The sequence below is a fragment of the Cnephaeus nilssonii genome (assembly GCF_951640355.1).
Source record: "Cnephaeus nilssonii genome assembly, chromosome: 8".
Classification (NCBI taxonomy): Eukaryota; Metazoa; Chordata; class Mammalia; order Chiroptera; family Vespertilionidae; genus Cnephaeus; species Cnephaeus nilssonii.
The window spans coordinates 28,489,090-28,505,843 of NC_137079.1; the positions used below are offsets into that span (position 1 = coordinate 28,489,090).

The 16,754-nt window shown below is 56.7% G+C and overlaps 1 protein-coding gene across 2 annotated transcripts in view; it reads left to right on the plus strand.

The window, feature by feature from the left end:
- The window catches only part of RASA3 (RAS p21 protein activator 3), a 115,923-nt gene that overhangs the window by 93,267 nt on the left and 5,902 nt on the right, over positions 1–16,754 (plus strand). The window contains exons 9-21 of one of the 2 annotated variants that reach the window (XM_079778739.1): positions 1,382–1,486; positions 4,167–4,323; positions 4,734–4,882; positions 5,686–5,800; positions 6,621–6,695; positions 7,598–7,721; positions 9,055–9,161; positions 10,051–10,128; positions 11,072–11,149; positions 12,098–12,171; positions 13,014–13,120; positions 13,705–13,787; positions 15,712–15,920. In XM_079778739.1, coding sequence (XP_079634865.1) covers positions 1,382–1,486; positions 4,167–4,323; positions 4,734–4,882; positions 5,686–5,800; positions 6,621–6,695; positions 7,598–7,721; positions 9,055–9,161; positions 10,051–10,128; positions 11,072–11,149; positions 12,098–12,171; positions 13,014–13,120; positions 13,705–13,787; positions 15,712–15,920 — 1,461 coding nt within the window. Of the gene's footprint in view, positions 1–1,381; positions 1,487–4,166; positions 4,324–4,733; positions 4,883–5,685; positions 5,801–6,620; positions 6,696–7,597; positions 7,722–9,054; positions 9,162–10,050; positions 10,129–11,071; positions 11,150–12,097; positions 12,172–13,013; positions 13,121–13,704; positions 13,788–15,711; positions 15,921–16,754 lie in introns of those variants that run through there. The other variant, XM_079778740.1, reaches the window with a different exon arrangement.

Below are 16,754 nucleotides of genomic sequence, written 5' to 3' on the forward strand. Positions count from 1 at the left end.
AGAAGGTCCCCACTGGAGGTCCGCAGGCCTTATTTGAGGTTTGACTGCACACTGCCTCCTTCAGACAGACGGCTCTGCTTTCTTGTTCAGAGAAAGACTAGGCTTTGAATTCAAGAGTGAAGTCCTAGTTCTTTTTCTAAGCATACAAACCAAAGATGCTTTTAAATGCTTCTCGTATTAAAAAGAAAAGTCTGCCCGGTGACTTGTTCGTATTTTGCTGAAGTGTTGCTCGGCAGATTGAAGAGTCTTCTGCTTGTAATTCTAAGTGTCTGCACGGGACAGTGTTCATGTCCATGTCCTGACATGCGTGTTCCTGCGGAACATCCTTTGCCTGCTGTGATGTCCACGGCCCCTGCTCGGACTTGCAGGGGCAACAGAAGGGCTGCTGCAGTCTTCTAGAATTTTCCCCGGTCTTCAATTTCAGCTCATGGGTATCCTCTGATTAAGCTCATGGGTATCCTCTGTGGGTGTATGCCATGCTCGCTAGTTAGCACCGGGGAGCGTCGTCCACCTCCATCTGTCACTCGTGTGCAATCCCCACATCCCCAAATCGGAGGGAACAGAGTTCTCTCTGGAGAGAAAAGGCTCATGGGTGACAGACTCTTTAGCAGGGTGAGTGTGGATGTTTCTCAAAGATGGTACCTTGTGCTGAGCTTGCAGCCGGCAGTGACGGGCCCCTCGGGCATAGGTCACACCGGTAGGTCGGAGGGATCGGTAGGTCGGAGGGATCGGTAGGTCAGAGGGATCGGTAGGTTGGAGGGATCGTGGGTGCAGGGTTCTGAGTGCAAGTAGAGAAGGAGGAGTCAGACCCGGCTTTTCTTTCCAGTCGGGAAAGTAGGGGGCATCCTGGCTGCTGATTGGGCAGCCTGGCCAGTCCCCCGGGGCACCTTCTCTGCAGTAGCCTGAGCAGAGCTAGATTTCATTTATTCCCTCCACTGTGCTGAGCCCGCAGACTGAGGCCACCCGCTGCTGCTCCTGCTGTGTCTGAGACACTGCCCAGCCTGGAGGGCAGGTCCTGCGACACTGGGACCTCTCCCAGGTAAAGGCAGGGGCACTCCTGGCTTCAGGACACAGCAGTTCCCTCCTGTTACAAACACAGGAGGCAGCTCACCCGACCTGCCTGAGGCTCTGCCTCTACCTCCTCTCGGTCCTGGCAGCCGGGAAATGCACATCTCCACGCCAAAGCCGGGTCCTGTCTGACCTCACGTCTTAAATGTCCTCAGTCAGTGTAGATCCCACAGAGGCTGACTTGGTGGAACTGGAGGCTCCGCCGTGCCCCCACCCTACTGCGGAGAGAGAAAGGACGCTCGCGGCAGCCTCTGTGCCTCCTCCTCTGTGTTCTCCAGGAGCATCCGTATGCCGACCGACCGTTGTTTTTCAGGGTTGACCTCTGGAACGCCAGCAACTTGAAATTTGGGGACGAGTTTCTGGGAGAACTAAGGATTCCGCTGAAAGTGCTGCGGCAGTCCAGCTCCTACGAAGCATGGTAAGGTGGCGTGTGCCTGTCTGCCGTCCCGGGCTGCGGGCGGAGGGACAGAGTTAACCAGTCAAGGGGCACAAAGCTGCGTGTTTACAGCCCAAACGAAATGCACACGTCAGCTTCCTCTCTGGCCACCTACTCTCGTGCTGCCAAGTCCTAACTAGCTCCAGCGCTGTGACAGGTTCAGGTGGGAAACTGCAGGGGATCACCCTGACACCACCAGTGGTGGCTGAGAGCCTAACACAGAGGGCGGGGCATCAAGCCTCTTGGGTCTGCTCACTGCGGGCAGGCGAAGGGCACGCCTGGGAGCGCCATCGTGCCCGCTCTGCCCTGTGGCAGCAGTCATGACCTCTGCCTGTCGTCAGAAGTGTCACAGGGCGAGGAAAGTGTGCAGGGTGCTGCAGGTTCAGGTGAATCTCCATTGCAGTCTGTGCGTCTAAGTGAGGGTCCCCGCTTGGCCTCAGCCCTCACTCGTGTCACCCCGAAGACTGAGATTTCGCTTCCCGTCTCTTTATTCCTCATTTCTCTGGGCTATTTTGTATTTTGGCATAAGGAACATGCCTTTGTTTTATTCCATGTTTGGTTCGTAAATCATATCCTATCACAGTGCACATCATCACAGTGAAGCCGCAGACACTATGGCTCTCGTTTCACACATCTCCTTGAATGACACACAAGATGGGGAGGAGGTGTGGGTCACACAGCACACATCATGTCATATGACACACATCTCACACCACCAGCCACATGTCACATGACATGCACATCTAGACGCATCATGTGCGTGGATTTTTGTGTTGTGCCCAGTGGCAGTTTCTTATCATCAGGAGACTATGGAGTTCCTGTATTTAAATATATATCCTCCTATCTAATAAAAGAGTAATATGCAAATTGACCATCAATCCAACACACAAGATGGCTGGCAGGGGAGGGCAGTTGTAGGCAATCAGGCCAGCAGGGGAGGGCAGTTGGGGGTGATCAGGCCTTCAGGGGAGAGCAGTTAGGGGTAACTGGGCCAGCAGAGGAGGGCAATTGGGGGGGACCAGGCCTGCAGGGGAGGGCAGTTGGGAGGGAGCAGGCCTGCAGGGGAGGGCAGTTGGGGGGGACCAGGCCTGCAGGGGAGGGCAGTTGGGGGGGACCAGGCCTGCAGGGGAGGACAGTTGGGGGGGACCAGGCCTGCAGGGGAGAGCAGTTGAGGGGGACCAGGCCTGCAGGGGAGGGCAGTTGGGGGGGACCAGGCCGGCAGGGGAGGACAGTTGGGGGGGACCAGGCCTGCAGGGGAGGGCAGTTGGGGGGGACCAGGCCTGCAGGGGAGGACAGTTGGGGGGGACCAGGCCTGCAGGGGAGAGCAGTTGAGGGGGACCAGGCCTGCAGGGGAGGGCAGTTGGGGGGGACCAGGCCGGCAGGGGAGGGCAGTTAGGTGTCGATCAGGCTGACAGGGGAGTGGTTAGGGGGCGATCAGGCTGGCACGCAGAAGCGGTTAGGGGCAATCAGGCAGGCAGGCAGGCAGGCAGGCAGGCAGGAAAGCAGTGGGAGCCAGCAGTCCTGGATTGTGAGAGGGATGTCCGACTGCCCGTTAAGGCCCGATCTGGGATCGGGCCTAAACGGGCAATCGGCCATCCCTCGAGGGTTCCCAGATTGGAGAGGGTGCAGGCTGGGCTGAAGGACACACACACACACACACACACCACACACCCCATGCACGAATTTCGTGCACCGGGTCTCTAGTATATATATATATATATATATATATATATATATATATACACACATATATATATATATATATGTATATATATATATATTGATTTCAGAGAAGGGGGAGGGAGAGATAGAAACATCAGTGATGAGAATCATTGATCAGCTGCCTCCTGCATGCCCCCTACTGGGGATCAAGCCTGTAACCCAGGCATGTGCCTGACTGGGAATCAAACCATGACCTCCTGGTTCATAGGTCAGTGCTCAACCACTGAGCCACACTGGCCAGGAGTTCCTGTCTTTAATTCCACGAGGACAGCCCCAGCACAGCCCCAGCTGGGCTCTGGTTTCTGCCAGGAGGCATGCTTAGCTGAGCATCCCCAGCCTTGAAACCACGGATGTGGCACTCGCCTGGCACCCAATGGGAGCTCTACCCACATCGCATCTCTCACTGCCAGGCCAGGAAACTCAGAGCAGGCAGGGTTCCCGCAGCGCCGCACAGGGTAGGACCCAGGAGAAGAGAAGCCTGGGAGGAAGCACCGCTAAAGCGGCCGTGTGCGCAGTGGCCTGCCCGCCCGCCAGCACGAGCTCACCACCCCCCTCGTGGTGAAAGCTCCGCCACGTTTCTTAGAATCCTTTCAGTTTTGCTCTGCTTATTGCTAGCCACTGTCGTGTTCGTCTTCACAGATAATTATTTTACTGCAGAATTTCCCTTAACCACTACACTCCGTCCCCTCCTCATCCTCTCCTTTCTTCCCACCCTTCCCCTTTCCCATCATGATCTCTGTCTGTGGCTCTGTGTCGTCAGCCCTGATAGGAAACATCCCTAGGGGGATGCCCCGGGTGCAGGGACCCAGCAGGGGGTGTCCTACAGAATCCCCCTGAGCCCCTCCTGCCTCAGACCCTGACACAGAGCCCGGCCTTGACGGGGGACCAGCTCTGGGAGGTGCTGCGGCCTCACGCCACCTGTCCTGTGTCCTGCGCCCAGGTACTTCCTGCAGCCCCGAGACAACGGCAGTAAGAGCCTGAAGCCTGGGGACCTGGGATCCCTGCGGCTGAACGTGGTTTACACAGAAGACCACGTCTTCTCCTCCGACTACTACAGCCCACTGCGGGACCTGCTGCTGAAGTCTGCGGACGTGGAGGTACTCCTGTAACCTGTAACCACAGCCCCCCTCCCCCCGCCCTCTGCCCGCCCCGTCACTAATCCCCTGCTGCCACTGCCTGGCCCTCCTTACCCAGACCCACTCCCTCTCTGGCCCCTGCCCAGCTCTGCCTCCCCACCTGCCCAGACCAGCCCCTTTCCACTCCCTGGTTCCCTGGCCGCCCCCTACACCTGTCAGCTCTCCTCCCCCCTTCCCCCCTGCCCCCGGCCAGGCCCTGACCACCTGAGGCCCGCACCTGGGCTGCCTGGTCCCTGTTGGTGACTTCCCTGCAGCCTGGCCCCTCTGGGCCTGTTTTGTGCGCAGGAACACCTGAGTCTCCCTTTGCTTGGTGAGGGGGTGTCGTGGGGGGCCTGGAAGCTGCCCTGGGGTCACGCTGTGTCCCTGCGCAGCCCGTCTCGGCGTCCACGGCTCACATCCTGGGCGAGGTGTGCAGAGAAAAGCAGGAGGCGGCCATCCCGCTGGTGCGACTCTTCCTGCACTATGGCCGGGTGGTGCCCTTCATCAGCGCCATCGCCAACGCCGAGGTCCGGAGGACGCAGTGAGTGCCACTGCGGCCTCTGCCCGGGACCCCTCATTTCCCAGGGGTCTGGCCTGGTGATGGGCTGGGGCTGGGGCTGGGGCTGGGGCTGGAGCTGGGCAAAGTTGGGGGGCCGGGCAGCAGAAGTCTCCTTCAAAACATGTTACAACACAGGATGGGGCAGATAAGGAAACCATAGATTCAGGTTTTCTTTCAGAGTGACACTTACTGTCTTTAAAAATGCACCTTTTCTCCTGGAAATCTCGAGGTGCGTGTGCAAGAAGGGGGTGAACGTGGCACCGGTTGCCTCAGGAACAGGCTCAGTCCAGCTAAGCCCACCTACGAGGCCTGGGTCGCTGTATCTGCCAGGACCTGCTCCCCCTAGTGGAGAGGGTTCTACATGCCCCGGGTCCCTCAGTGCAGAAACATCCAGACGCCCTGGTTGAAAGAGGGTAGAGAAAGCACAGCCTATCCCGCCCCTTTCCTGCCAGATCTCCTGTGCTGACCCCGGGTTTGGTCCTTAGAAGCATCCGTTGGTTCGTTTGTATAAAACAAGCCTCAGGGAGGGGAGGCAGCGCCAGCTCCTGTTCCTTTGGATGGTTGATGGCAGGAGGCATGTTGCTGACTTGTTACACAGGCTGGCCGGCCAGGCCCCCTGCTGTGAAACATCCGGTCTGGTCTCGGGCTCCTTCTAAAACCCCCGATAGCAGACTCCCCAGGGCGAGCGTGTGCCTGCCTCTGAGGACGGGCGCTCCAGAATAGTTCTGCTTCTCCTCCACCTCACTCACTGAGGAGAGAGAAGTCACCCTCATGCTGTTTTCCAGGGACCCCAACACCATTTTCCGAGGAAACTCGTTGACATCCAAGTGCATTGACGAGACGATGAAGCTGGCGGGGATGCACTACCTGCACGTCACCCTGAAGCCCACCATCGAGGAGGTGGGTCGGGGTCCCCAAGGGCCCAGTGCTATGGGGGTGCATGGGAAAGATTTCCCCAGGAACCCACATGTCTGTGTGAAAGACAGACAGACAGACACACAGGGAATGCAATGTGAACAAACAGCTGTCACTTTCATGTCAGCTTCGCTCCCAGCCTCACCACACACCTTCTGTGTGTATTTCAGAATCGTCCTCATTTTCTCAAATTAAAAAACTACTTAAGAAAACCCACTATTCTGAAGACAGAAGGCCCTGCAGGAGAGGGCACCTCTCCCCACAGGTGCTGGCTCCCCGAACTCGCAGGGCCCGGGGTTTTCTCTGGAGCCCCCTGCAGCTGTGGCGGCCCTGCCCCGGCTCCTCGTAGCTGTCCGACACCTTAAAGGAGCCACACGCTTCCTTTCCAGATGACTCGGCGTTTCTTACCTGAGCCCTTCACGGGCACCTGGGCGGTCTCATAAAAAACAGGCCCTGTGCGTGCGAGACAAATTAAGATCGCATTCTGGCTGAGCCTCTGTGTGGTTTCCTGGCAGCACTTTGAAGTGAAACGTTGTGAAGCTTTATGGCGCCGGATTCCACGGGAGATAATGCAGAACCATCCTCAAGGAAGTCCCGTGCCCCTGGGACTCTGGCCTCACACGCTGCCCGCTGCCCAGTCTTCGGCCACTGTTCCCCTCCCCTGGCCGGCGGGGGGCTCGCTGTGGGCATCTGTGTTCTGAACAAGGCTCAGGGCATCCGTCCCTGAGCTGATACTGCTGCGCCCCACCTCCCTGAGCTCCTGGGGTCTGTCTCGCTCACTCCTGGTCGCAAATGCTCTTTGCAGATATGCCAGAGCCACAAACCCTGCGAAATCGACCCTGTGAAGCTGAAAGATGGTGAAAACCTTGAAAACAACATGGTAAGGGGCTCTGGCTTGTTCACCAACACTTTCCAGAGCCAGTCGCCTGTCTTGAGGATGTTGGGAGCGTGGCCACCTCGGACACTCTCTGTCGGGTGGGGCAGGGTGTGCTTTGCAAGGGCACACACAGGAGCCTGAGGGCGGATGCTGACTTCACCTGCTGTGAGGTGACCAGTCCCGGGCGGCGATTGGCCACTGTCTTTCTTTGCTCTTGAGTTCCTTCCTGCTGAGGAGCACCACTCTGTGGCCTGCCACTCAGCTCCTGCCCCTTCCCTTCCTGGGATAGCCAGGAGCCCTCCCCCTGCCCCCGCCCCCTGCACCCCTGCATGGGGTGGCCTCGCCAGCCTCAGTCTCCCCAGCCCTCAACAAACACAGGTCCCAAACCTACCACCCCAGGCTGTTCCCAGAGCTGTTTCTTAAAACAGCAAAACTCCCTAATTTTGACATTTCACCCTAAATGTTTTAGTCTTTTATGATTTCTTCATCCAGATCAGGCAATGTCTTTGTCGTGCCTTTAAAAAAAAAAAAAGAGAGACAGGGTTTTCGCCTTCCGGAACTTACACTTCAGTGAATTTGACTCTGTATTTAGTTAATGAGGTCAGGCACGGAGGAGGGGATGCAGTGTGGCTTTCCCCGCACCCCAGAACCCCTATTATTTGCACTATATGAATTATATTATAACTAGTCAGTAAGTAGTTTAAGAGGTTTTTTTTTTAAAACAAACAAACAACCATGATGGGAATTGCACCTTTTGCTGCCACAGCCCCCCGAGGCTGCTCTGGGCTGCTCCCCGACCTCTGGACGCGCTCCCTCCCCATGTGGTTGAGGGGCTCCATGCAGCCTGGGAAAGAGTCGGGTTCACATGAGCACTGTTGGGGTGTCCCACCCACATCTCATTGCAGGAGAACCTGCGGCAGTACGTCGACCGAATCTTCAACGTCATCACCAAGTCGGGGGTGAGCTGCCCGACGGTCATGTGTGACATTTTCTTTTCCCTCCGAGAGGCGGCTGCCAAGCGCTTCCAGGGTGAGTGCTCTGGAGACGCTAAGCCAGCAGGAAACATCCACAGCCCTCCCTAGGTGGCTCCCTTCCTCTGCAGACGCCTCAAAGCACAGAAGGGGCGTTGCAGAGCCCCATAAAGGGTTCTAACAGAGCCGCTGGGCCAGGCTCAGATGTCAGCATGCATCCCTTCCCATTCATGTCTGCGGGCAGAGCTCCCTGGTCCCCGCCTGCGTCTGTCCCTGGGTGAGCTGGAGCTCTGGCCCCACACCAGGCAATAAGCCGAGTTTCGTCCAGTGGTTTATTTCGTCCAATGGGACAGTGTCTACTTGCCTGGGTCTGGTTTATGCAGCCAGGAAGCCGCCCGTCCGGGTCCTTGGGCAGTTTCTTACTTTACTATGTCACTACTTGGTGCTCTGTGTCACCTAACTCTGCCTGGCTATATTTCTAAGAAAGACAGGATGAGCCCTTTGGGGAACTGGGACTGGAAGGGCCCCAGGGATGAGCCCCCTCTTTTTAATCATGCTGATTCCTTGGGGAGGCACCCAGAGCTACCATGGCATCTAGCCCTGTGGGTCACGTTAATCAAGGACCTGGGTGCAGGGCACTCGCCAGCTCAGACCAGGTCTTGGGAGGCTGAGGGCGGGGCCACTTGGTACCTGGCCCCGGCCTGGTCCAGTGAGCACCATCCCTAACTCACTTCATCCATCCCTGGGAGCCCATGAGTCAGCCCAGGCATGACCTGTTGCCTTGGGGACCGCTGAAACCTCAGCCTCCACGCCCCCAGAGCAGTCTCTGTGCCCAGACAGAAGGTCCCTAGGTGAACCCAGTCCCTTCCCTCCACCTGCTGGGGCAGCTCAGCTTCCATAGCTGAGCCCGGCCAGGACCTGCTGCTCTCAGAGCTCGGGCTCCTTCTAGGGCCAAAAAGCATCCTGTGTCGGGGACGGGCACTTACCAAGCACACTAAGCCTCTGGTCCTCTTTGGGATAAGATGGAAGGAAGTAAATAAATAATGAACAGACCTTATCCTCCCATCCCCGATGTGAGTAACCCGCCCAATAATGAGCCGTCCCCCTGTAAGGCCACTAGGGCCTGGTGAGCGGGTCGTGTCTGTTACAGCCCAACTGCCAGACGGTGTTATTAATAACAGTGAAGGAGAGAGAGAGGGAGAGACAGAGATAGAGAGGGAGAGAGACAGGGAAGGAGAGAGGCAGTGGGTCCAGGAGAGCTGCGGGCCAGCACCTCTGCCTCCGGGGGACCCTGGGTGGAGCAGGGGCTCTGGGGTGCAGCCCCTGGCCCCGGTCCACTGCTGTGATCTGTAGAAAGCCTGTTGAGCTGGCTCTCTGTGTCCTGGCTACAGATGACCTGGACGTGAGGTACACGGCGGTGAGCAGCTTCATTTTCCTGAGGTTCTTTGCGCCTGCCATCCTGTCCCCCAACCTCTTCCAGCTCACGCCTCACCACACAGTAAGTGAGCACCAGCCCTGCAAGCTGGGATCCAGCCTTCCTGCACCAGCAGGTGCCGGTGGGCCCACGCCAGACTCTTGGCCAGGCCTATGGAGGTGGGAGAGACCCCCCGTGGTAGTGGGGTTGTGAACACGCCACATGCCCTTGCCTCCTTCATCTACAAGGACTTTAGCGACGTTCCTAAGTTGCATCGGTTAAAACATGGATGTTGTGACCAGGTTTTAGCTGCCGACTGCTGTTATGTTCTCCTCTCCCCATGGGAAAAATTGACTATTTATCATCTTGTGTATATTCAGCCATTTATTCAATCCAGCACCAGACATTAATTGAGCACCCATATGTGCCAGGCTCTGGGCTTTCACGGAGCTGATGTTAGTGATGCATCAGCAAAGAAAGTGCCAGGCGTGGGCAGTGTTTGGTGGAAAGTCCAGGGTGATGGGCCCATTCCTGGTTTTGTTGGTTCTAAGTTAAACTTACAAACCACGTGAAGGTAAGAGAGGTGAGCTGGGAGTCACAGAACTGGGCATGGTAACCGGACAGGGACACCGCTGAGTTCAAGATGCTCCCAACTAAGTGTGCCGTAGGGTCCAGAGCGCTGATATCCAGCAGCTCTTTTCACACGTGGCCATTGGAGAGCCATCCAGGCTTTGTGGAAGTGCCGGGGTCTGGGTCTGGAGAGCCTGCATTTTTAGCAGCTCCCAGACCACAGAGTAGAAGGGTCCAGGTGAACTTCTCCGAATCCAGTGTTTGTGTGTTTACTGTTCACTCACAGACAACATGTAGCTTATAGGGATGTCACTCATTTTGCTGGCTGTGCAATTCTGGGCTCAACCACAGACATTTCTGTAAAACTGAAGCGAAACTCGCATTTCTCTCTCCCGTCTGGCAGGACCCACAGACGTCTAGGACGCTGACGCTTATCTCAAAGACTATTCAGACTCTTGGCAGCTTATCCAAGTCAAAGTCCGTAAGTGATGTCTTTTAATCATCTTTTTTTTTTTTTTAAACACAAACGAGTGTGTGTTTAATGCATTTATAAGGATAAAGAACAATAGAACCAGCCAGGCATCCTCCCCCACCAGCTCAGGAGGTAGAATTCCAGCCCTGGCCAAGCGCCTCTGCACTGCAGGGCTGTGAAACGTGGCTTTCTGAGGGGAAATCAGGATGGCAGGCGGTACGTTATTGTCACCTGTGGGACGGCTAGCAGGCCTGCTCCTGTGTATGGGTTCCGAGACCGAGTCTCCTCAGTGCAGCTTTGGGGCCAATGCTTGGCTCTCTCTGAATCAGAGTAAAGTAAAAGGTGCACTGATCGCTTCCCTCCATTACCAGCCCCAGTTTCTGTTGGCTGGAAGTTCAGATAAACAGGCGCCTGCCGGTCAGGGTCTGCACAAAACCCACCTCGTTTTCACATCCAGAAATAGCCAAGTGACCTACCTATGAAAGCAGTGCCAAATGGGGTGGGGCACGGGAACGGTTGTTCGCAGGCCCCTTCTGAGTGACTGCGCTTTGCCCCGACTCCTGTTCATGCCCCTCGGTCACAGGCGAGGCTCCATCCCAGCGACCATGCCTGGGTACACTTCATAGACCTGGAACCCAGATGTCAGTGACCACACGTCAAAGGGGGTTGAGCCATAGAGTTAGCTCTTAAAACACCACTTAAGTGGAATTCGTCTCTTGGGAACGTTTTAGCATGCTTCTGTGATTTAAGGTCTGATTTAAGTACCTGGGCTAAACTTCTAGGGCAGCACCTACCTCCCCCCACCCCCACCCCCACCCCAGCGGTCCTAGCATCTTCCCTCCGTTTAGTTACTGTAACAGGCTTGCTGCAGTCTATGCCTCTAGAGTCTTCAGAGTTGGGCCATGAGCCAGGAGACCTGTAGGCCTTTGTTAAGTGACCTGCTTCCTTTTAGGCCAGCTTTAAGGAATCCTACATGGCTGCATTTTACGAATTCTTCAATGAGCAGAAATATGCTGATGCTGTAAAAAATGTAAGTACCAACATCAATTAACATAGACTTACCCCACCCTGATTATATGTTGTTGCTAAGAAACAGAGTTGCTCTTTAAAAAAATTGAGTTTAAATTTGAGTACCATAAAAGCGACCATTCGCCATTTGAAATGTTTCGGACGGTTTGGTCTATTCGCGGTATCGTGTGCCCGTCCTCACCACAGGGCTGCTGTAAGCGACTCCTACACCCACCGCTCTTCTTTGGAATCTGATGTGTGGGGGCCCTCGTCATCTTTACGTCTAAATTCTATCTCTAAGTGACTGAGCATTATACCTTCATAGACTCTCTCCTCCTTTTGGCTCACAAACTCCCATGCCCTGCCCGGTCCCAGCCACCTGCTCCTGGTGCCTGCGAGTCATGGAGGCCCGGGACCCCAGGCCCAGAGTTAAGGATAGCATACTTGGGGGAAACTCTTCCAGATCCTAAGCAGTTATACACATTTACTGCTCAGAAATCATAAAAACCATAACCTAGAAGGGAAGGAAGGGAGAGGAGCCCGGTGGATGGGAGGAATCCAGACAGGCCATGGGGCAGTTGAATTGATCAGGGAGTCCCAGCCTGAGCAAAACCACAAGGGGATGAAGATGGCCAGGGAGGAGAGCCTGCAATGCTTCAGACTCCAGGAGAGGTGCCTTCCCCGGTCACCTCCAGGTGTTACCTGAAGTCCAGTGAGACCTTCCCGGGAAGAGCCAGTGGGAAGTCGAGGTGGGGGCTGAAAGCTTCTTAGCCACAGTGGAGACCAGCACGGTGTCCCCACGATTCTCCAAGAAGCGCCCTCTGCCCTGGCACCTGCCCCCCGGGTTCTCCTCCCTCTCCTGGTGCCAGAAGGGGACACAAAGCATCCGTGACATCATTTATACGTAAGAATGAATGTGTTCAGGCACGCCGTTTCCCCTGTTAATAATCCGGTTTCTTTCCCACTTCAGTTCTTAGATTTGATCTCCTCCTCTGGGAGAAGGGACCCCAAGAGCGTGGAGCAGCCCATCCTGCTCAAGGAAGGGTAAGGCTGGCGGAGCCACGGCCGGCGGGAGGAATGCAGGTGGCAGGCGCTCCCCGTCTGCCTCGGCCGTGAAGTGGGGCAAATCTGCCCTCGGGTCTGGGGGTCTCCCAGGCCAGAGGCAGCACAGACCCTTTGGGGCCATTGTCCACCACTTTTAAACCCCCCAGCCCAGGGCAGGTCCAAACGTGGTGTTGTTTACTTTCATTTCTCTGTGCCTGTTCTCCGCTGAATGTGCAATGGAGAAATGCCCGTCCTGGGAGGAAAGGGGAGTGAGAGACTGAATGACCCCTGACTAGTCAGGGACTCATGCACAGTTGGCTCATGCACACCTGAGTTCCAGGCCTTACCTTCCCCTCCCAAGCCCCTCATTCCTGAAGCGTCTGTCGGGAGACTAAAGCATTGCACCTAAGCAGGCTCCCCAGCCCCCCATGGCTGTGCTCCCCAGAGTGCACCTTCGTGCCTCTGAGGCTGCTGCCAGGGCCTGCTCTCTGGCAGCTCTTGCCAGTATTTCAGTGTGCGAAGTGGGGAGGGGTGGCTGCTTTGCTGGAGGGCTGAGGAGCCCACAGCCCTCACCAACTTGTAATTTACAGTTAACACCAGCAGGGGGAGCTAAACTTCTCTAAAGTAGAGACATTGGCCTTTTGATTTTTTAAATCTATCACTTGGAAATAAGTTTAGAAGATACTGAAAATCCGCAGTCTGCACCTGGTATCACAGATACGAAAGCGGCAAGTTATTTTGATGTTGCAGACGTGACGTTGGGCTGCAGGACGGGGAGGGCCACGTGGAACCTGACCCCGAGCCCTGGGACGTCCCCCCACCCGCTGTCCTGTTCACAACAGGTTCATGATTAAGAGGGCACAAGGACGAAAACGCTTTGGGATGAAGAATTTTAAGAAAAGGTGGTTCCGCTTGACAAATCATGAATTTACCTACCAGAAAAGCAAAGGTAACAAGAAAAAAATCGCCTTTTCCTCCTTTTCACATACCTTTATTCCGAGGGACCAGGCCTTGTTTAAGTCCCAATTGGGGTTACCCTCTGCTTTTCTGGAGTGAAACTGAAAGCAGAGAAGGTGTGTCCCACAAAGTGAGCAGTTTCTGTAAACAGGAAAGGAGGGGCGACATCCATGGGGGTGGCCCGGTGGGGAGCGGGAGGGGCGCAGGCGGGCACCGTGCCGCCAGGTGTAGGAGTCAGGGTCTCACGGGTCTTATCCCACTTTGGCTGTGTTCTCCTGGGTCTGAAATGGCTCTGATTTAGGTCATGGAATGGTGAGAGAGTAATCTCTCCCCATAAAAACGTGGGAACGTGGCTCCTGGAGACAGTCCTGGGTGTTGCTGGGAGCGAGGGCACGAGGCTCTGTTGTTCTGTGGACACAGAGGACCCATTTCCAGGCCTCCTCTGACCACTGCCCTCGGCCCCCTGTGCCTATGGCCTGTCAGTTTCTTAGCCTTCTCACCTAACGAGGGGAGACCTACCCCTCCTAACCCAGCACGACCTCTGGGCCTGCCACTCATTAACCCCTCTCGCCGCAGGAGACCAGCCCCTCTACAGCATTCCCATCGAGAACATCCTGGCCGTGGAGAGACTGGAGGAGGAGTCCTTCAAGATGAAGAACGTGAGTGCAGCCTTTGCAGGCGCTCTTCCGGGCTTCGCTCTCCTCGCCCACTCTCACCCGCCGCCCCTGCCTCTCCTCTCAGGGCCCTGCCTGGGTGTTTACAAGGCGCCGTGACTTTGCGCCTGACCTTGGAGCCCAGCAGCCTGGCTGGCCCTGCCTGTCGGCTGGGGCAGGAGAACCTGCAGGACGATGGCCTCCCTGGTGTCCCCGGGGGCCCAGGGACCCTCTGTTAAAGGACGCCAGGGGCAGGCTCTGGGACCCTGTGGAATTTCTTTGAAATGTCTTATTTTGGTCTAGTTTGAACTTCCAGAAAAGTAAGACTAGAACAAAGACTTCCCATGTCCCCTAACCCAGAGTCACTGGTTTTGTCCCATTTGCTGAGCATATTCCTTCATTCTCCCTCCTCCTCTCTCCATGTAGGATGTACATATTTTTTTCCTGCACCGTGTAAATACTTCCGTGCATTTCCTAAACACAAGGTCATTTCTATAATCTCATACGGTAGCCAAGCCAGGATGCCCGAGCTGATGCACTAGCACCCCTAATCCACAGCCCGTATTTAAATTCTGCCAGTTGTCCCAGTAACGTTCTCTATAGCTGTTGTTTTCCCCTGGGCTGGCACGCAGTCCAGAGCCACAGGGTCCGTTATTTCTCTGGCGTCTCTGGAACATCCCTCAGTCCTTACCCCTGTTTCGTGGCCTTGGCATTTTTGAAGCATGCAGACCAGTTTTGTGGACATCCCTCGGTTTGGGTGTGTCAGGTGGTTGCTGGGCATGGTCGGGTCATGGGTTCTGTCGGGAATCCTGGAGGCCCTGGTTTCTGGTGCATCCTCTCAGGAGGCCCGGCTCGTGGGAGACACACTGGGCTGTCAGCGTCCTGTTTCTACTCAAGTCCTCCAGCCCTTGGGAAAGGCCACTGTCCCCCTTCTGTGGCATCCTGACTCCTGGCCTTCCCTCACGCCCTCTGACAAGTCCCGTGTGAGAGCCTCCCAGGGCTCGGCCTGCTCACCTCCCCCTTAACGCCCTTCTGTGCAGCTGGCCTGCTCCTGCGGGAGCGCCCGGCCCTGCCTGATGCTCAGGACCTTGCACCTGTGGTCTCTGCTGCCCCAGGACCTGTGCACCTGCTGTCCCTGCCGCCCGGGACACTGTCCATCCCTGCCTTCTCCTCTCAGTTTAACTAACTCCTAACCGTGCTGCTCTCCTCTGGGGGAGTGTTTATTCTGAGCATTTACACTGACCTGCCCGTTGGGCTGCCCTCACTCGGCCCCCTGCACTTTGTGTTCATTTTATCCTGCTGGCTGGAAGCTCACGAGGGCAGACGCTCTCTGCCCTCACTGTGTCCCCAGGACCGAGGACAGTTTGTTGAGTGAATAATAAATAGGAAAGGAGTGGAGGCTCTGAGAAGCCTCAGGGAGGAGGCAGCACCTGCCTGAATGAGGAAGAGGAGTCCCCAGGGTGGCCAGTGGGGGAGCGAGAGGCCTTTCGGATGGAGGCAGAGCTGGGATGAGGACGGGAGGGTGGGCAGCATGAGCTCTGATGTGCCTTGCAGGGAATCCCACCCCAGCTTACAAAGCAAGGGGACCTAAAGAAACCAGTCCTTCGGTGTAAAGGCCCCAGTCAGCTTTAGGAGGCCCCATGGGCGAGGCAGGTGGTGCTACTCCCGCCTTTCGAATGGAGACCCCGACGCCCCAGGGAGGAAGTGCCTTGGCCAGGCTGACCGTGGCTCCTGCTGCGCCTGCCTCCCCCAGGGCGGCAGCTTCAGCTCTGTTTTCAAGTTCAAGGGCACCCACTGCAGCCACTGCACTTGTCTGCCTCTGGGTCGGTTTCAGATCCTCTCACTGCAGCCCCTGGGCATGTAGGCATCTACAATAATGACCCCCTGGTCCTTGCTGGGCGGCCCCCGAGCCCACTGTCCATCTCCCCAGATGTTCCAGGTCATCCAGCCAGAGCGGGCGCTATACATCCAGGCCAACAACTGCGTGGAGGCCAAGGCCTGGATCGACATCCTCACCAAAGTGAGCCAGTGCAACCAGAAGCGCCTCACCGTCTACCACCCCTCCGCCTACCTCAACGGCCACTGGCTGTGCTGCCGGGCCTCCTCGGACACGGCCCCCGGCTGCTCCCCGTGCACCGGGTAGGTCTGCGGGTGTCCAGCCCCCAGCCGCCCGGGGTAGCCCAGCACAGTTACCCGGGTTATGCACCCTACAGGGAAGTTTCGTCAAGGGGTCAAGTTGCAGACCCCACCCACTCAGCCAACTGCACACCCGCAGGCTGAGCCTCCAAGGCTGCTCTCTAGTCATCCAGCGCCTCCACCGAGGGAGCCCTTGCAGACTGTGTAGACGGGCAGGAGCTCCGGGCCTGCCTGGGTTCTCCTGCCCCTGCCGGGGGTGCGTGCCCTCCTTGCAGAGCGGGTGGCAATGAGGAGGGGCTCCAGGCAGAGAGAAGACCCCCAGGGGCAGGCTTTTCTGCCTGTTTCTTCTAAGACTCTGCAAGCGTTCTGCCCTCTGATGCACCCGCTTCGATTTCTCCAGTCGACACTCCCCACCTTTGGGAACCGAGACAGCCCCTCGTTTCCAGCCCCTCCATTAGCTGGGCCCCCTGATGGTCATGAGAGGCTCCTCTCTGCCATCCTGGAGGGAGGCCTGGTGACTCACACTTGGCCAGTCCCTGTGCCCCATGTGACTTGTGAGAAAAGGGACAACTGCTGTTTGTTGTGTTTGTGGATGTGACGCATCCCCCCAAAGCTCTCAGAGGTGGAAACAGGAAATGCAGCTTCACAGGCAAAGAAGCTAAGGCTCAGGATAAGGGATAAGTCCCTGCTGTCCAGGAGTCTGTGCCCCAGCCCTCAGCCTGTCCCCCCAGAGAGGCTGGGTGCTGTGTCTGGGAGGGGTCGCTGCTGTACCCTCAGGCAGGAGCAGGAGCCCACTGGAGCCTCGGGAAGGAGAGGGACCCACTTGTCCCTACCTGG